The sequence below is a fragment of the Pseudopipra pipra genome, chromosome 12 (assembly GCF_036250125.1).
Source record: "Pseudopipra pipra isolate bDixPip1 chromosome 12, bDixPip1.hap1, whole genome shotgun sequence".
Taxonomy (NCBI): Eukaryota; Metazoa; Chordata; class Aves; order Passeriformes; family Pipridae; genus Pseudopipra; species Pseudopipra pipra.
In genome coordinates this window covers 17,577,411-17,597,859 of record NC_087560.1, presented here as the reverse complement: position 1 = coordinate 17,597,859, position 20,449 = coordinate 17,577,411, and the positions used below count along the sequence as shown (strand labels likewise).

Genomic DNA, 20,449 nt, shown 5'->3' with positions numbered 1-20,449 from the left:
TAGCGTGCATTAAAAGAGAACCTTTCCACAAAATTGAATTGCTTCGGGTTTATTTGAGTTTTGGGTTGCTTAAATAAATTGGCTTTTTGCTTTGTTTGCTTACAAGCAACTTAGTATCTATTATGGGGAATCTTTTTATCCATGTTTTCCATAGAAGGCCGGCTCTGAGGGTTTTGAAGAACAACAGCTCTCTACACTCTGTAGTTCTTTGTTTTACATCAAAGTGCAGTTTATGTGTCTAATTATTACATTATTAGTACACACTTCTTCCAGCCCCTTTAACATTGTTATTGTGATATGTGTCTAATGTGGAAAGACCTAATATATAGATTTATTAGGGAATAAATCCTTTTGGCCATTGTTTTCTGGAGAGTTCACTGAGTTCAGTCTGCTGTTTTCAAGGGGAAATTCCTCACTGTGATGCTGTGTGTTCTTGTAAACAAATTTATCCTGTGTTTCTTAGAACTCAAGAAGCCTTTTTATATGTTGGTGCCAAAATTAGTGAAACTTGGTTTACGGGAACATGCAAACAGGAATTCAGTGCATTGCTACAAGTCCAAGCACTTTGTTTTCTTCCCAGTCCCAGTGCAGGAAGTGCTGACCAGCTTTCCATGGAGCTAGTATTGTAGCAGGACTAGTATTCCAAGAATTAGGGCTCGCTTGGCTCGTGACTCTGGGAAGAAAGAGTGATTGGAGGCTTAAGTTGTAACTTTGTGGGAAGTGTCCCCTTTGTGTCTGAAGGGGGGTGGGGAGTAGATTAGCAGTGTAATGGCCAGTGAACCACCTTGTGTATTACCTGTTCTGTTTGCAGTGATGTGGCTGCAGCCCTGCTCAGGCCACAGGAGCCATGATCTGATTTGGAGCAGTGTGCAGATGCATTTGGTTTGTCTTTGTGTTCCTCAGTGCAGCTCTTGTCAACAGCAGCCATAAAGCAGCATTTCTGTGTGTGCTGTGGGACACAGAGGGAGCTGCCATCCCTGTGCTGCTCCTGGCAGTGCTTGTGGTGATAGGTTAGGTGCAGGTGTAAATCAAGCACTCGGGTTCTATTTTAACACCGCAACCTAATTAAGAAGTTAAAAATTTTCTGGCCACCGGAACATCCCGCTTGTGTTCCAGTTTCAGAAAGGCTTGGAAATGCCTTATTTACCCACTTTTCTTTCTCCTCTTACCTTCCCAGTTTGCGGGCCAAACGTCGACATTCGCAATGATATCCACGAGCTCAAGCGCCTGGAGAACTGCACGGTGATCGAGGGCTTCCTGCAGATCCTGCTCATCTCCAAGGCAGAGGATTATCGCAGCTTCCGCTTCCCGAAGCTCACCGTCATCACGGACTACCTGCTGCTGTTCCGCGTGGCGGGCCTGGAAAGCCTCAGTGATCTCTTCCCCAACCTCACCGTCATCCGTGGCAGGAACCTCTTCTACAACTATGCCTTGGTGATCTTTGAAATGACAAACCTCAAAGAGATCGGGCTCCACAACCTGAGGAACATCACCCGCGGCGCCATTCGCATCGAGAAGAACTCGGACCTGTGTTACCTCTCCACGGTGGACTGGTCTCTCATCCTGGATGCGGTGTCCAACAACTACATCGTTGGGAATAAACCTCCAAAGGAATGTGGGGACTTGTGCCCGGGAACGATGGAAGAGAAGCCGCTGTGCGAGAAGACATCCATTAACAATGAGTACAACTACCGCTGCTGGACCACCAACCACTGCCAGAAAAGTAAGATCTCAGTAGCTACTGTGTTTTTGTTACCTCTCCTTGAAGTGAAGGTTTAATTTTGTGGGTTTATTTTGAACTCTTTAGCAACTGAAACTTTTGCTCTAGCTGTGTATAGTTAACATGAGCTACCCAGTTACCACACAAATAGATTCCTCCCCAACCAGTAAAGGCTCATCTGACTTGGTTTAAAAAGCAAAACAAAACAAATCAACCACTGTAAACCCCAAACCCAACAAACTCCCTGAATTAATTCTCTGTGGAAAAGATGAAAAGTGTAAGTATAGAACTAAAGCCATTATAGCAAAGCTGGAGCCAGTTTTAGCTCCCTTGAGGACTCTGGCAGGAGGTGGCCATCAAGTGCCATCACCTCCTTGCTAGAGGGACATTCTGTGCGTGCCAGAGCCATTGCTGTAATGAAGCTGTTGACTGGACTTACTCTGACTGTTCTTTGCTTCCCTTGGATGCACCCTCTGAAATCCCTGTAATGGTAAATTCTGTACCTAAGAACTTGTTTACTGGCATCAGTTTGTGCAGTACAGTCTGCAGAGTCAAAGAGTCAGTGGACATCGTGGCTCCTGACAAAATCATCCCTGCCTGTTTTGTACTTGTCTTTCTGATAGCAAAGTATTAGCAAAAACAAAACCTGATCTCTTCTCGCTTTTTAAAAATAGAGTAAACAAGCACATAGTTTACTCAGATAACACGATTCCATGGCAGGCTTTTTGAGTTCATCCTGGAACTTTAGGAAAGCTGAGCCCTGCAGTAGCAGGAGGGCTTAATTACAAGCAGTCGTCACTGTGCCTAAATTCCACATGGCATCTTGACCAAAGCTACCATAGTGACAGGAAACACCACAGTGTGAGAGAAAACAGGACCAGTATAATTCAGGTTACCTTCATTTGGGGATGTTGATTTTTCTAAAGTGGCTCATCAGTTGCTTGTGAAGCCCTCCTCATGCTCAATTAGAACTGCAATTAGAGCAGCTTGTAGGGCAGTTTCAGTCAACACATGCCAAAAATACCTCCGGAAAAAGGCATTTGGAGTATGTGCTTTTATCAATACTTACAGGAAATAAAGTTCGTTTTTTAAACAAAGGCAAGAAAACCCCCTCAGCCTGTTACTGGGAGACTTTGTGCTTTGTCCAGGGTGAGGGGAGTGTTGTTGTGAAACGTTAGGCTTCCTCAGGCCAAATTTATGTCTTCATTAACAGACTAACTCTGTCTGCAGAGGGTGACCAAGGTGATTCCTGTGCAACCTCGGTGCCTTCAGTGGTTTGAATGGATGTAACCAGAGCGTATTTAATGAGATACAACGACTTACTTGCTTTCTGTTGTGTGCTCTGGCTCTTTGGAGTAGACAAGTAATGTGCAAAAAACCCCTTTTGGCTTCTAGGGGAATGTTAAAATAATTTGGATCCCAAATGCACATGAGAAGAAATCTGTTTAAATAAAATGAGGTCATAGTTAGACTGTGATAGCAAGACTTTGAAGGCAAGGGTGTAGATAACATTTTTTTTTTCCCCCCTATATGCTTTCATCTCCTTTCGTGGGAGATTGTGAAGAAGAAAGCAAGTATTGGAAACGAGCCTTGAAAGGCTTGTTATGAGCATTACACTGTGGAAGAAACCATCAGGTTTAGAGTATCTTAGGGTGCAGAGCATATAAAGAAATGATCAAGTTCTAATCAATAAAAGGAGTGAGAAAATTTGGACCTATTTTAATTTGTTTGTTGTGATAAGCCACTGACTTGGAGGAAGAGGGCTTCAAATTTGCTAGCCATTCATCTAAAAAAGAAAACAACCCCAAAGTACTCCTGTTCTGAAGGAAAAGAAGGGAGGTATAAATGTGCAGTTGCTCCAAAGGAAGCTTTTTGTCTCTCCTGTTAGATTGCTTGGGTGCTTTGGCACTGAACTCCTGATCTGGAGAGGACTCTTGCAGTACAAAATCACCCCAGACACGAAAAAGAATAGAAGCAAGGACTTGTCACTTCCTGAGTGTTTCAGTCTGCATTTTCCTACCAGTAGAGATCTGACACCTCTGTTATTTTCCAGGGAATATTTTTCTAGTGTAGTATCTAATTTAACCCTGACATTCTCCTTGTGCGTCACAGTCATGTTAAGCTGAAAATGTTGTCTGTCACTCAGGGTTCCTCCATGCCTTTTTATTTTCCTTTGCTCTGGCTCTGTGGAGGAGTGTGTATTAAATCTCTCTTGTCCTTGTTTAGGTTTTTACGCTGAAAGATCTGAAGTTGGCGGGTAAATGCTGTGTGGGAACACTCGGTACTTTAAGTAGCCTGGCTTCTGTTTAATTTTGCTGTTGAGTGGAAGTTGGTTTTTTCCTTCTTTTTCTCGCTCACAAACGAAGGAAGAAGCTTGTGCTTCCTTCAATATAACTTGTGCAGGAACAATGTGGAGGGAGGAGGGAGGGAAGGATACGCTGTGTTTGACATAAAATAATCCATGGACATTTGTGTAGAAGAGCGAGCCACAAAGCAACTGTAACTTCAATTTGTTTTTTATATTTAAGGTTGAGCATAAAGCGTCAGCGGCTTCGCTGCCAGTTTGGTTGCCCTGGTTTCTGTGTAGTGTACATTCCTTTACCTTGGAGTGCCCCAAGGCAGCAGCAATACTAGTTTGCTCTCTTTGGAGCTGCAGCACGTTGTGTTGGGCTTGGCACGCTCTCATCTCTCTGACTTGCACCTACTTTTGTTTTGGTGTATCAAATACCAGCTGTACCTCCCTGGAGCTGCAGGTCCACGTAGAAGAACCCTTCAAGATAAAAGGAGAGGACTGAAGTTGTTTGTTTGCAGCAGGAGTTGTGCTTTGGGGCACAGGTGGAGACGGAAAAGACAAAAACTGAGCGGCCAGACAGACAAATAAGATTATGGCCTTCTGTGTTTTGTTTTTTTTTTCTGGCAGTTGTGACTGCTGGAGAGGCTTCTGGAAGCTGCCTGCACCTTGCTCAGGGATTGGTGTGAGAACCAGAAAAACTGTGTCTGATGACGCATTTGCTTTGCCTGTCCAGTGGTCTGCTGTAAAGAAAACTTGGGTTGTTTTCTATATTCCTCTTACTGATGACTAAGTTTTGAGGTCTGTTCCCTTGGTCACTAGGCCTTTCCAAGCCTGCACACACCAACTGTAAATTATACCCTTGAAAGCCTGCCTGGAAGTTCAAGATCCCTTGTCCACCATAACCCTTGTGCTCTTTTTCAAGCAAGTCCAGCTGACTCTTCCTAAAACACTGTTGGGATTGCAGGGGCCATAAGAAATGAACTGGGTAAGCTCCTTATTTGGGAAAGTAATAGCAAACCCAGCAGTTAGCTGTATATGTGATATACGGTGTTCAGGTGGGGTTTTTTTGTTGTGTCTTTTAAACTTCACCTGAACTGGGGGGACAGTGGACAAATAATTAAGTTGGAGATGCTCTCTGTCAAGTATTAGCTGAAACGCTTCCTTTCATACTCAGAGAAAAGAAAGATGAGGAATCTGGTTCTGGGGGGACACAGATATCTGTGAGGAAGGGGGATACTGAGTTCAGCTGGTGCTTCTGTGTGAGGCAGTGAGAGCACAGTCTGGGTTCTGCCCTTGTGAGAGAGCAAATTATAGCTCCCCTATTCCCCAAAGGGGGTGGAATAGCCATGCTTCCTGTAAAAGCAATGATGGTGAATATCTGAAGTGCATGAGGGAGCTTTAAGATTAGATTTGCCACTGGCATAAAAAAAAGGAGGTGTAAATTGGCCTTGTAGAGAGAACATGGATTAGGGCCGTGAGCACTTGGTTCAGAACGTACGAATGTGACGTGAGAAACAATAGCTCACGTAGACCCTGCTTCCAGAACAACAGGAGAAAACTTCAGCTTCCCAACGTGTGAAACTGAGGACCATGGCAAAGGCATGTGAGGATTTGGAGGCTGATAAAGAAGCAGATGGCAGCTGAGCACAAAGTGTTTTTAATGAGAATGTATCCCTATTCCTTTCTGAATTGGTTTGACAATGGCCCGAAAAGATACCCGGTGTGTGAGGAGCGGGAGGGAGGGAATGACAGTGAGTGGGAAGAGTGGTCCATATGTGCCTTCTACTAAAATGTTTAAACATATGGAGACAGTAACATGATGTATTCTCACAAATATTCGGGATCTGCTCCTGTTTGTTTACACGGAGCTCAGCGGATAATGCAGTTGAGTGGTATCGGTTGACATGGCTCCATTGACTTGTGCAGCGCTCACAGTGTGTGCCAGCTGGGAATCTGCTCCCTCTTCATTCAGCAGACTAGTGGGGAAAACCATGTGCTGGACTTTTTTCTCCTCCCCTGCTCTCTTTCTTGTTTCCTCCTCTCTGAGGAGTATTCACTGTATTCCCCCGTCCTTTAGAAATACTGAACACACGTGAACACGAGGAGAGGGGAAGAAATTGGGACCCAGAGATGCTGAATCAAATTACTCTTATTTTGCTTTAAGTTACATTTGCATGCCTTTTTTTTTTTCTGTTTGCTGCTTCCTTTAAACTTTCTGTTTGTTTTTTTTCCTTAAACCCTGAAATATAGTAGATATTGTGTATATCACAACATGCTTTCAGTTTTACTCTTTCATAAGCAAATTAGATGTGGTTTAATGTGAAGTTGATCTATGTAACACCAATCCTGCCTTTGTTGGTTTAACAAAAATAAGTAGCATAAAAACCTGACCATATTTTGAAATGGACAGGTTGTTTGTTGGTTGCATTCGGTTGGTATGCAAACTCTCCAGCAAATAAACATCTTCTGAAAGGAAAAAAACAGACCAAAAAAAAAATAATTGTAAAAGGCACAGTTGGTGTCACTGAGTTAGAAAAATCTGGAGCACGTTAAAAAAAATTTGTTAGTGTTTTCCTTCTGAATGAAGTTTTTTGCTGACTTTCGCTCCCCTCCTGAGAAGTCTGCTCTCCAGCCAGAGGTTTCCCAGAATTTTTATTATGGCTGTGAGAGCATATTTAATTAGTAAGCTGGAATGGCCACAGAGCAGTTTAGGCCAATCTGCAGTTAATTACTGTAGCAGTGGTTTATATTCTGAGAAAAGGGCTAAAATTAAACAAATGTATACTTGCCATTTTTCTTTGTTCTGTTGTGAAATGCCATAACCTGGGAAGGATCTCTTGAATCTTGCAGCCTGCACTACTCACTGGAAACTAAGTGCTAATGTTGAATACTCATCTTGGCTTCCTGGTTTCTTTTGGCATAAAGGTTTGTAGAGGACTGTTTGTTTTGAGAGGTCTTTAAGTTTGGGAGTTTTACTTTCCAGTACTGAGACACGATGCAGTGAACTTGGTCCACTGCTGACACTTTGCTACACGCTTGGAAAAAAAAAAAAACCCGATTAACAAACTTTTTAAAATACTTTAAAAAAATTAGAAATTTTCCCTGTGTTTTGGAATAAAGAATTACAAAAAGTTTGAAGTGGTCTTCAAGGGTTTTGAAAATTCCTTGTGTCTTTCCTACTCACAGGTAAACACACACACTTTCATCTTAAGACATTGTATTTTATGCTTTCTTTGACTTGCTTTGTCAATCCAGAGGTGTTTCTGGTCACCAAGTGATGTGTAGCCACATTCCCTGCTACTGGAGAAATTTATTTCTTTTGTTGTCATTTCTGATGATGGGAAGGGGAAATCCATGTGTTGTGGAATGATCCAGTAAACGTTGCTCTGATTTCAGTGGCACTGCCATTCCTTGTAAGCGATGGGGTGGTTAAATGAGTGTACCCAGTTACTCTGGGTAATATAAACTCTGTTTTACATGGAGACCATTCTGATGGATGTGCTTGAATTGTCTCTTGCCAAGAAACCATTTCACCATCAGAAGAAAAACTGCAGAAATGTAACTGGAGGAAATGGGAATTCCCTGGTTTTCTGGGTTGCATGTGTGTTAATTCCTCAGTTGTTTCCCTGATGCTGGGTGCTAAAGGGTGGGGAAGAAAAAAGAGTGCCACTCCTTCCTACAGGAAGATCCAAAAGCATCCCCAGATATCCCACTGTGTGCGTGACAACCTTCCAACGTGCAGGGCTTGGAAAGAAGTCCTGGTCTAACCTCCCATTGTAGGGAGGCTCATGGGAGAAGGGAATGACTCTGTAGCCTAAGGGGCCTGAGGTTGTGGAGCAGAGGGGAGAGGAGCTGATGTGTGTGACTCAGTGAGAATTTCTAAGATGTTGTTTATTTATTTCAAAGTTAAAAAAAAAAAGCTTTAAAATCTCAGTAACATCCTGAAGGTACTTGCAGAGTACTATGTGTTAGTGATGGTTCAGAGATGTGATAATCTGGTGCTAGCTGGGGTCAGAAACAGAACACTTTTGGTTTTACTTCTGCAATGCTTTGCTGTTCTTGGCAACTTACTTTCATCCCAGAGCAGGGTGAGGGTGATGCCTTCCGTACAGAATATTTTGGTTTACCTTCCTGTGCAGCAGAGCCACGTTAAATCTGTGCAATTAAAGACACACCTAAACTTGAACCAAAAGCTTTGGTTTATGTGCTTAACGTGCATTTCCAGGTCCCATTGATACATATTAGACAAATGTTTGATAATAGCATAGACAATTGTATTGGATGGTTAATTAGATCTAATGTAAGACTTTAATTTTATGATGAATTTGCAAAACAGCTGGGAGCTGGGAATAGCTAGCAGTGTTATGGGGAAAATGTCAGGGAAATGTCAAGTGTAAAACCAGGAGAAAGCTGTGTTTTTGCTGTGCTCTTGCAAATGTCGCAGGAACAAGGCAAACTCAGCCTGGCTTAGTGTTCCCTGCAGTTCCTGTGGCTCTTATCCGTGCAAAGAGTGCGGCTTGGAGCGGCTTGTTGCTTTTCCTGGGGATTTCTGTTTTGACAGGTGATGCTCGTGTGGATGTCAAACGAGGGGTGAGCTTGAGCTGCAGTGTTTTTATCCTGGTGGGGGCCCTAAAATGATCTGTCCTCCACCCAGCTGTCCATTTCCATGGAATGTATAGAAATAATCTCTTGTGATGACTGACCTGCAGTTGAATTTGGCTGAAATAGGCTGAAGGGGGTTTGGAGGTGGGCGTGTGAGCCAAGCCACTGAACTTGCCAGCTGACTTTTCCTAGGAAGGAAGGGTAAAACTTAGGTTCAATCCTGGATAGGAATCACATTCTCTAAAACTTTTGAATAGGAAGAACCATTTTTTCCTGTTTTTCCTTCCCCAAACACACATGAATGTAGGAATGAATAGTCCTTAAGCGTTTTCATAAATTGTTTTTAGGTGGCAAACAAGTTTTTCAGTGTTCAGCAGTCATGAAACAGCCTTTGTTTAGCCTTCCTTCCCACTAATAGTGGGATTTCCTTCTCAAGTCTGTTTATGGCTCTGAGAATTAACTTCTGATAAAAAGATGCTGAGATAATAATATGTTAATACAGACTGTTGAATTGCCTTTTCCTTCGGAGGTGAACTCAGCCTGGTTCAGTTGTGACTGTCTCTTCCTCCCCCTCCCCGGTGCAGTTTGCAGTGTTTGGAATGGAATGTGCATGTGCTCCCAGCCCAGCGCTAAAAATGAGCTAGCAAGGAGTTTGCCCACCATGAAATGGGGAGGGTCTGAGGTGCTTTTTAAAGCTGGAAACCATCCTCTCAATTTTTTTTTGTTTACTGTTTCTTGCTGGGCAAAGTGAACGTGTGGTTGGTTACCTGCCCAAAGTACAGTTCTCTGTGCCCCAGCTCATTACTGAGTGTGTCTCTGTAGCCCTTGACAGTGCAGGAGAGAATGAACTCAGCACAGGACTTGAGGATCCTGCTTGGAAAGGCTGGGTTTTTTGGGAATTTGGTGGCCGATTTGCACGTCCAGAGGGATTCAGGAGGCAACTCAAAGTTCTCGTGGTTGCCGGTTAAAGTTCAGCTTATGCTCTGAGGTGGATCAACCTTCTTTGTACACCAGTGTGACCCTCCTGATGTGTTTTTTCCTGGTTGCAACACCCTGGGTTAACAGGCTCTTAAGTGTTCCCTCCTTCATAAACACTGCTCCAAAGCTGTCCAGACTCATCTCTTCCCAGCGCACTCATCGCCCCCCCAGTAGTGGCTTCTCTAACTTTTTACTCAATTATGGGGTCTGTTTGTCTTAAATCGGGTTTTTTCCCCCCCGGTTGATGCGTGAGGGATGTAGATGGATGATTAAAGGTTATAGTTTTGGGAAATGATGCCATTTAGGAAGCATGTTTGAAGTGTTGAGCGCGCGGAGCGAGTCTTTTATATCAACGCGGGCCTTGGGAGAAGGAGATGTTTTTCTATGTATAGAAACTTCCCGTATAGGATGGCAAGAGGAGGTTGCAGGGGGGTTGCCTGTCTCTTTAAGTGGGTTTATAATTGGCTAGGAATTTTTGTCAGCTTAGTCACTGCAGCATTCAGCGGATGAGGGAAAAAAACCACAGGCCCCAACCGTTAGGGCCCTGGATAGGCTCTGTCATCCCAAAGGAATGCATGTGAACAAAACACTTTGTGCGGTGCAACCGTTGGCCTAAACAGTATTGCATTCTTAAAGCAGGCTCTGAGTCACATGGAGCAGATGGATTGTTTCACTAAAATGGAAGTTATGTATCACTGAGCGCTTGGATCGAGCTTTTAAGTGTGGTTCCAATAGGTCACGATGTGTGAGGGTGATGAAGGGGTGCAAAGGGGGAAATCAGCTCCTTGTTTTGTGGTTGGAATTGCTTCTGTGGCCTTAAAAAGGTAGGAAAGTGTTTCAGTTTGTTAATTACTGGGCTGGCACACCGGCCTCAAGGGCTCTCTCTAGATTTCAGACAAGTCTTAATTCTGAGGCACTTTATTTCATGCTGCCCAAACTAATCCAAAGGAACCTCTGTTTTGGGGGGACAAGGAGGGGAAAAAACCCCAAACTAAACCCCAAACCTCTTGGCTCTTCTCCCAATGAGACCAGCTGCTCCAGTCTTCTTCCCCACCCTGCCAGGCTTCTGCGCCCGAATCTTCCTTCAAGCCATTCTCTCCAGAGCCGGGAGTACATTGATTAGTGAGGGAGTAGTTCTGTCTCCCAGGGTGCCTCTATTTGGCTTTATCTCTTCCCTTCGAGGGATTCGGAAGGATCTGATAGGAGCCTTCCCAGTCTCCAGCCTTTAAAGCGTGCAGGGGAGGAGCTGTGACTTCTGGCTAAACTAATTCCGAGCTGTCAACTGGGGTGGTTTTTTAATTATTTTTTTTTCCCTTCCTGTTTTGTGGGGAATCCTCTTTAAGGAGTGCTCTAGGATTTAGTGGAAAACCCGGCCTCCAGTTGGTCGATATTGACAACTGCTGTCACTTGGCAGCCTGTGGCTGGTGGGAGAGCAGCGAGTTTGGAGGTTTTAATCCGGTTATCACCAAGGCAGGTGTTTCGGAATTAGTGCCTCCCCATGTAGTATTAATTGAATCTTAAATCATTACAGCACAAAGGGGAAACATTGACTGAATTCCCTTCCATCTCTGGAGCTTTCCTCGTGAAGGCAGCACATGAATAGGGGCTCTCTGTTAGGGGAGATGGTTCTCTTTCCAAGTGCCTGGTGAAGGGTGTTTGGCAGAATCAGAACTGACTGGTCCACGTGAAGCGCTACATGTAGAACCCAAATTGCAGTGAGTCACTGTCTGCTCTGTCTTTTGTGATCTGGGAGTCTGGGATAAAGTACTGCAGTGGGTGTTAACAGATAAAACCAGTATGCAAATCCTTAATTCAGAGATGAAGGCTTCTTCCTCTTCCACTCGCTGCAGTTGTTTGTCTGTGTGCATCCGTTTCTCTTCTGGAGAAAAGAAATTAAAATAATCAGTAATACCTTGCACCAGGAGATGAAGAGAGTGGTGGCAGGGAAAAGAAATACCGCTTCCAGCGAACCAGCTGGAGAGAGATTTTAAATTCAAGGGCTGCTTTAGGATATCAAGTGGTTTACAGGAGAATATAAGTAATTGGAATTTATCTTACAGATGAAAAAAATCATAGTCTTCCCAGGCAAAAAAATTACTCTTTTCTGCCCTTAGGGTGCTTCTTTGAATGGTTAGAATTGTCTGCACCTGGCAGATGATCTTTTAAGGAGAAAAGTGAAGTAGAGGTGTGAGAGAGTGTTTTTGGAGTGGGGATGCAGTGGGAATCTTTCAGCTTGGCAGTGCCTGGTGACAGGACAGGCCACTGAAGGCTGTGGTGATCACAGGTCCCAGCCTCAGCTTCTTGCCTCTAAAAGGAACATTTTGCTCTGTGAATTGTCATTGATGTTTTAATCATGGCACTGTTTAAATCATACTGGGATCTGTGTGTGTTCCTGTCCTGTGCTGTTCATGCTCTGGATTTTGGATACGGTGTCCATGTGCTTTCAGGTTATAAATTCAACATCATGCACGTAGTAGTACCTCAAAACCTCAAGCTGTGAAGCTTTCTCGCTCTTTTTGTCTCCTTACTAAGTGTTTATTGGAATGGTAGCCAGCCTGGGATGAGGGAGGAGGAGGAAACACCGTTCCCCAACACGGGGCTCACCCATCTCCATAAATGGTGCAGAGCTCCTTGTGGATCCTCCAGGAGAGGCCCTTGTTTACAGTGAATGTGCTGTAGTGGGGTTACTTCAATGACATGGCAGAGCAAGAGGCAAATCCATTTGCTTTTGTGGGTGTGCTGAGTGGGCTGCATGATCTGACCTGCATGTGAGGGTGCTGTCTGGACAAGGCACGTCATGAGCAAGTGGACAGCTATTCTGCAGTGTTATCCTGCTCATTCTTCCAGTATCCAGGAGACACCGGAATTGGTGCGAATAACTGTGCTGTGCCTGGTTGAACACAGTGCCCTAAAGCAGGAGTTAAAAACCCCCTAAAAGGACACATCCCCACCCCCAGTTTCCTCCCAGCTTGCGTTCCCAGCAACAGCAGCAAGTGTGGCAGTAACTTGCCTGGTTCTCCTGTCTTCCTTTCCAGGCCTCTGCCTTTGCTGTTCTCCCCTTCCAGCATGGGTTTGGGAATCTGGGAGCCTTCCCTTTGCCTGCCTGGCCATTACTGCTGTTCTCTGCAGCAGCAGCAGCACAGGAATGATGTGCCTGTCCAGTCCATTCTGCTGCTGCTTGGTAAACTAATGAGCAGAGGCACTGCAGCTGCCAGGAGGAATTCCTTTCCAGCAGTTCTGCGAGAAAAGTCAGCAGGATTAGGGCCTGGTTCAAACTTGATTGTTCAGCATATCTGCTATGCAAACCATTTGGGTGAGGGAGAGAGCAACCAGAGTGGCAACCAACTTTGCTTGAGGCAGAAACGAGCTGTGGGAACAAGGAGGAGACTGTCTTGTCTTTATAAACCTTAGTGCTGCTTAGAGCATTTTGGTGTGTTTGACTACAGACATATATGTATATGTATTTTTTTTCCTCTTCTCTGGAACAACACCCCAAGTTAGTGTCTGTCCTGGCTTAGAGGAAACAATTATTTCAAAAGCCTTTCTTAATAGCTCTCCTAATCACCTTGTGAGCTGCTCTGATGTTGTGCTGTTTGGATGTGCCTGCTCGTGCCAGATCGTGCACTGGATCTCACAGTCCTGGAGCACCTACTTAGTTATCTATCTAGGCAGGGAGCATTGGGGCACCTCCCAAGTATTTAAAAATAGAAATAAACATCTCCTGCTCGCTCTTCCTTCCCTGATTAAATTTATAGAGTTTGTGTTGGGCTTGTTTTGGTTTGTGTGGGTGAGTGGGTGTGTCTTGTGGATGAAGAATTAATTGTGAGGGAGCTGGAGTCAAAGGAATATGTTCCTACGTTAGTTTGGAAGCTGCGAGGTCTTTGGTCATTTTGCTTTATTGAGTCACTTTACATGAAGGTTCTGCTTTCTATGCTTTCAACTTTATTTTGGGGTGTTTTTTTTGGTTCCCAGTGACTGTGTAGTGACCTGCTGCTGCAGTGAGAAGCTGCAATCCCAGCAGTGGGAGGTGATCTCTTGGGCCGTTGCCATGAAGCATTTGAGGATCTGGAGACAGACCTGGAGTTGCGGGTACAGAAGGTAGATTTTGTCATGGTGCTGTTGGAAAGACATTCTGGAAGCAGGAACTTTCTAGGATATGATTGTTGAAGTGTAGTGACTGTAATACCAACAGAGGAAGAGTCTACAGATGTGATTACAGTACTGTGTCCTTGAGTAAAATTAGGTGAAGGAGGTATTCCACTCCTCTTTAATTTTCTTGTTAAGTGCTTTGTTGTGCTGGTAATTTTTTTCCATTCTTGTGAAGCAGGTGTGGTTTAACCTACCTACATGCTGCAGTAATAAACACTGAGTGTTGTGTGTAATACATGGAAAATAAGATTAGCAGAAATAATAAAAACACGGTGTTTGTGCTGCTGCAGATGCAAGAGCTAATGGGACAGCCAGGGGCAAGTGCTGAACCAGTTAAACAGGGACCAGGCACTCTGGTTTAGCAAGCCCTTCTCTTCTGAACACAGCCATGGCTACAAGTTAGACTGTGATTACAAACTTGTTTGTTTGACTTTGCCTCAGTGCTCCCTGAGCCAAGCTGCTTTAATTATATGAGGGAATTGCTTCTCAAAATGACTTCCAGATAAATCATTATCTGTACTTGAATGACTCTTACATCTGTAGCAGTCTTGTCTCCAGGTGAGGAAAGTATTCCTGAGGGTCTTTTCTGTGTGCATTTCCTTGGGAAGGCCTCTATTGACATGTTTCAGTCAGTTTTCTCACTACCTATTGCATGAGACTGGGTAAGAAAATAGTCATTGTAGAGAAAACTGTTTTGGGCCAGATGGGCTGTTTTATGGCATGGAACATAGAGGACTGTTTGATTTCTTACATCCTTTACTCCTGCCACTTCAGGCTGTGCCTGGAGGGGACAAAGTGTTTGGTGTCTCGAGTCACAGTGGCGCAGCTCTCAGCAGCTGAAGGTAAAGCCCAGACTGAGATGGTTTGAGAGGCCCGTCCTCACCAAGGGAACTTTGATCAAGGAAGCATCTCTTGTTCCTGTCATGTTCTTACCCTCTGGACATTCTGCCAAAACAGGTTTGCAAACCAGGGCTTCTACATTAGTGCTGGGTATTTTGCTCTGAATGCGTCATGCCCCATCCTAGGACAATATTGATAAAATAAAAGGCATCCTCCAATTTATTGGAAGGATTTTTGTATATGTATCAACTTTCTGTCACTGACAGAAGTGTCCTGCAGCCTTGCCACTGATTTTTTTTTTAATCTTGTTTCCTGCTCCTTGTGTCATAAGTGTGGGGTTTTTTCCATGAAGCAGTGGGGTCATGTTGTAACGTAATATTTGGATTCTCATTTTAACGATTTACGTGTGCTATCAACATTTCCTTTGAATAAAACAAAAGAAAGATGAGTTTTGGGTTTGTCAGTGAGGTACTGATTGATTTGATTTCTCTTAAGAAGTGTTCTGGTCCAGGGGCTCTCTGATGGGTGGTCTGACAGCTCAAATAGAAGGTGCCTGAAACCAGTAGTCCTGTTTGAAAATCTAGGCCAGAGGATTTTGCCAAGTGTAAACATTGTCTCATGGTGTGAAAAACAACCAAACAATTTTGGTTCATTAATATAATTTACTTGAAGACAGACAATGCACTTGACATGGCTGTTTATACCCGGGTTTTTGTGCCATTCATATATCTGATTGGTTTTTAAATGGGTTGGTTTAGAGCAGGCCAACCAGAAGTGGCTTTTATAATCCATAGTAGTAATTCCTAGATTCTACAATTACACTGGATTTATTTATTTAAGCAGGCACCTTATAATTAATCTTCCAGTTGGCTTTGACAGCAGTTTCATTGGGCCTTTCCATTGCTTTTTTTTTTTTCTTGGATAAGCCTGAAAGTCAGAGAGCCTTTGATTATTGCAGCTATTTCTGCAGGTAGCTGGAAAAAATCCCCAGCTTAAATGTGGAATTGGGTTCCATTCTGTCCCTGTTGGAGCCAGAGGTGGGCAAACATAGGGATTTTACTGTGTTCCATGGCAGAAGTTCCAAACCCAGCCTCTGGATCTTGGTGATCTGCCCTAGAAGCAGAGGGAGGAGGGAAAGATGCTGAATGTGTTTCCCAGCAGGGAGTGATCTCCTTTCTTTCCACCTCCTACATGGACCTGAACAGCACCTGAGCTGGGTCTGGCTCGTGCTGCTGCTCCCAAATCTGTTTAAAATGTCAGTCTCTTCAGTCTCTCCCCGTGTGTGAATCCCCCTTGGATTTTGGGGGCTCGGGAGCAGTCTCCCCCCTCCTGGGTCACATGGCTGGAGTTGGTTTGTGGGATCTCCCCAGTCCCGCGTGTTCCCCAGGGTTTGTTGTTGTCAGACCTCATTTTACCCCCCACGCCCTTCATCCTCTTTTGTTAATCCATGAGTTTTGGGAATGTCTGAATAGTGTTTATTGCTTTTATTGTTTGGGTGGGAAAATGGCCATGGAGCTTTGATTGTTTTATGGCAGGGGAAAGGCCTTGTGGAACCCCAGGCACTTTGTTGGTTGTTTTTTGTTTTTTGTTTTTTTTTTTATTTAACCCCAACAAGGAGTGCAGAAAAGTAACCAGTAATTTAATTTTAAGTGAAGAATCTCTTGCTGGTTATAGCCCAGGGACATGTTTTATTCGAGTCCAAAAATCAACCAGAAAATAAATTTAATTACTTTCTAATATGTCTTGTTAAAGCATGGATCAGTCTGTGCTGCAGATGAGCTCTGGAGGTTCTGGTGAGAGGGAATGCAGACTCCAGTTTTGATGGGAGATTAAATGCTGGATGTCAGCGCTTTCTCTGATAACAATGTTGTTGAGAACAGCTCTGGCACACCAGATTCCCCGGCATGCCTGGAGCTTGCCGTGGAAGTTAACTCGGGACTCCAGCTTGTTTTGTCATGCCTCATTTGGAAAGTTTGGATTTCAGAAGGGGGGAAATAAAGCTGCCTGCTTTTAGCATCTAAAACAAAAGCGTGGAAAGCTGGAGTGGCTGATTTCGAAGCTTGGGAGAGAAGCCTCACATGTCTTTCTTCAAAGAATAACTTAGTTTTATCTTAGTTGTATCTTTTAAAAGCTCGATCATTAGATCATTGCTATCGTTAAAACATCAACAGACAAATGATGAATGTCTTGCCTTGCTTTGCTATATTTTTTTATTGGGTTGTTTATTTTGGGTTTAGTTGTTTGTTTGTTTTTTTTAAAAGATACTTTTCTGCCAGACGAAGCCCTTTCTCCCAGCACATTTGATGTGTATTAAATGTATTAGTTTTAGAAAGATGCTGAGCAGTGCTCCTTATGCTCTGTATTCTCCTTTTCCTGTGGGTAAAGGGAAAAATTATTGAATAATTTACTGTGTTCCAAACAGTTTAAAATTAAATGTTTGCAGACACTTTGTGTCTCTGTTAATTTATGTGCTAAACACTGTTGATAATGATGGGAAACATGTCAGCTGAATGTTTTCTGTATACAGAGTTTAAATCCTAGTGACTGTCCCTGGTGAGAGAAGTAAGGTAATTTATTACTATTGCTTTCCTCTTAGAATACTTTATCCCCAAACTGATATTTTGTTCTCTATTTCAGTACTTTTAAACCTTTAATTATATCACAGTATTTGGATTAATCTGAGCTTGTTCTCAGTGTCTGAATTTTGAAGGACTGTACCTGTCCTCTGGTTGGTGCATTGTGCCTGTGCCACACCTCTGCTCGTGGACAGCTCTGGACAATGGATTTGCATTTTAAGGTGTTAGACTGGGCTTGGTTTAGATCTCTCTCCTTGCTTTATGGGACAGTCACTTAAGTTGCAGTGTCTCATCTGCCCCATAAGGAGGATAATCTTATTTACCATGAGCATTGTGATGCACCAATTAATGTTTGTGAGTGGTTGCAGGTACCTTTTTAATACAACATAAAAAAACGACGAGCATCTTGCTTGTAAATTTTGTTGTTAAATGCGTTTTTTGTTACTGCATAACGCTATTTTCTTGTCCTTCCCCAGATGGGTGATGTACAGGACTATATATTACATTCTTCAGCTTGCTGCTTCTGGAAATCTGTTTGGGTGGGAATGCTGGAGTTGTTTGGGAAGCACATGTAAAGCACATTAAGCAAAAGAGATTTCAGTTCATCACCAGAGTATAAATATCCAAAGGACAACTTAGAGATTGTTCTTCCAGCGTGCTGCTTAAAGGGCTGAGGTGTTGTAGAGGAAGGAAAGGAATACCTGTTATTTTTTAACTCCCTGTTTTATGTGTCATATATCAAAGGCAAGAACAAAATGCATTAAGGGCTTTTTTTAAGGGAACAGAAATAATCTTTTTAGATAATACTCTGATTACCTTAATCTTTGTCATATCAGTTGATATTGCTCTGTCACTCCTGGTGGAGAAGTACCTGATGTGAACCAACTATATTGGCTCTGGAAAGCCTGATTTTTAAAGAGTTTTTTAAAATGCATCTCAACAAGAGAGGCCAATGTTACCTGTTAGCAGCTTGAATGAAGCACTGTGTGAATCAAACTCCAGCTCTTCTAAAAGACTGAAAACAAGTAAAGTATCTTATAAATAATTTGTTCATGATCTGGCTCTGTTAAGAAATTGCCTTTTTACTTGTATCTGCATTAACACCAAGACAAATTCCAGGCTCTTTTCTCATCTCCCAGCCCAGCCTAGTAAGGCAGAAAAGGTTTGCAAGCACTGTGAGTCTGGAATTGCGTAGTCAAGGTGAATGGGAAGGTGAAATCCATTATCTGCTAAAATGCTGGTGCAGGTATGTCTTTGGGAACATGAACTGCTGCGCTGATATTTGCTAAGAAACCTGCAATGTGTGTGCATCCTGACACTGCCTCTCCTCCTGGGGAGGGGAAATAGGCATTTAAAAAATAACATCTGCCATGACAGCCTAAAATCCCATGTAAATGAACCCTCTTTTTTGAATTTGTGATTGAAATGTCTCTGGTTTTTTTCACTTTTGTTTACAGCAGTGTAAAACCGTTTGCCTCCTTTTATTATCTTCACGCAGCCAAGTTCAGTTATGAAGGAATAATGTATATTTGGCCTAGGAAAATAGGTCAGTGCTGTTCTTAAAATGTGTCTGTAAGCAGTAGTTAGTGGGCAGCCTGCAGAAAGCAGGAGTGACTTGGTTTAGTTGTTTGATAAACACGTCAGCCCTGGCACAGCCCTGCCTTGCTGCCTGATCTGGCCTCTCCTGAGGCCACTCCAGACAGCCCAAAAAAGAGCATCATTGGACATGAAAAAAGCATCATTGGACAAATGTGACAGATTAATTTGGTCCAGGTATCACTCAGGAATATATTATGTTTTGGTTTTGGTGCATATTTATTTTCATTTTCAAGAAGCGGAACAACACTGATGTGTCTTTTTTATACTCAAGTCACCTGGTATCTAGGAATGTTCTGAGACTTCTAGGAGCAGGACTGTTCTTTGGGGCATTGAAGAAATTGGAAAGGTTTTCCTGTAATAAAATAGGCCTTTTAGCAAGCAGAAATTTTATAGAGAGGAGATTGTTTGTTTTAAATGGAACAATTTCCCTCAGGAATAACTGGTTTGTGGGTAGCAAACACAGAAATTTGAATGTTGTGGTGTGAGAATGTTGAAAAGACAGAGGTTTACGTACATTTTTGAGAGTGAATGTTACCAAAGTTCTTCCTGTAGGATCCTTTCTCAGGAAATAAGGCACGGCTTGGAAAGGTCAAGTCACCTGAAATGAGGGAGGTTTGGATCTGCACATCTGGGAGAACATCCCAATCCTGAGGAGCTTTGGCTGTGGGATAATGCTGTTGGAGGGACAGGAGACAAGTTATGCTCAGGTAGGGGAAAATGAGATAGAAAATCCTTCAATGGCCTGATCAGATTCCCGTGCCTAAGACGGGACCAGCGAAGGAGGATCATGTGCTGCTGGGCTGGTAATCCAGGGAGAAGGTTGTGCCTTCCCAGCTTAGTGCCAATGCCAAGGAGATGATGCTCAGTGGGAGTTCCCTCCATGAATTTGCTACACCTGTGGATTTTTGAACTAAAAAGCCTCTTTTGTGCATCTGTTTTATGTGTAACTACAGCCCACGGATGACGAGAAGGTGCCATGGGTTTGTTTCTTGCTCTTTTATTCACCTGCTGGAATTGGGGATTTACTGAAGTGTGGGTGGATAAGTAAGCATTTAATTTGTTGCAACCCGAAGAAAAAGGCAGTAAACTTAAATTCTAAGGAAGCTCAAGTCTTTCAAAGAAATCCTCTGGGGAGCCATCTCTGTGAAGTGCATTGACTGAGCAGCATTGACTCAGTCAGGTTGTGTTTAGAGGAACAAACATGTTTTCCAGGACCCTCGCTGTGATTCAGGATGCTTGTTTACTGAGGCTGTTTTTCCTGGGATTTGGCTCTGCTCTGTCTGGACGTAGGGCTGGGAAGCACATGGCTTTTGTGTGGCTCATAATCCACTGTCTGAGCATCATCCTTTAGTTTAGCACAGGGAAAGCCGACGGAAGCTGAGCCGCAGAGGAGCTCAGCCGGCAACGTTTCTATCAGTGCACTTCTGTCAAGTGAACCCAAGCAAGGGGAGGAACAATGGGATTTTTTTGTAGCTCAGAGATGGCAAACAGTTCTGTTCACTGTGGCTTGTGGATGAGGAGTCGGGTTTGCTGTCCCTGGGTTGTAACTTGGTGTTTCCTTCTTGGCTGACACACATGGACTAAGCTCTTCATCCAGCCTGGCTGCTCTGCCAAAGTGTAGGGCTCGACAGTATTAAACTGTGACCTGCAAAAGTTTATTTAGTAATCTTCCATGTCCTTATTTTACATAGA

At 43.4% G+C, this 20,449-nt stretch overlaps 1 protein-coding gene across 4 annotated transcripts in view; it reads left to right on the top strand.

The window, feature by feature from the left end:
- Positions 1 to 20,449, top strand: part of IGF1R (insulin like growth factor 1 receptor) — a 175,142-nt gene that overhangs the window by 29,928 nt on the left and 124,765 nt on the right. For all 4 annotated transcript variants that reach the window (XM_064669130.1, XM_064669132.1, XM_064669131.1 and 1 more), the window contains exon 2: positions 1,178 to 1,723. In XM_064669130.1, coding sequence (XP_064525200.1) covers positions 1,178 to 1,723 — 546 coding nt within the window. The remainder of the gene's footprint in view (positions 1 to 1,177; positions 1,724 to 20,449) is intronic.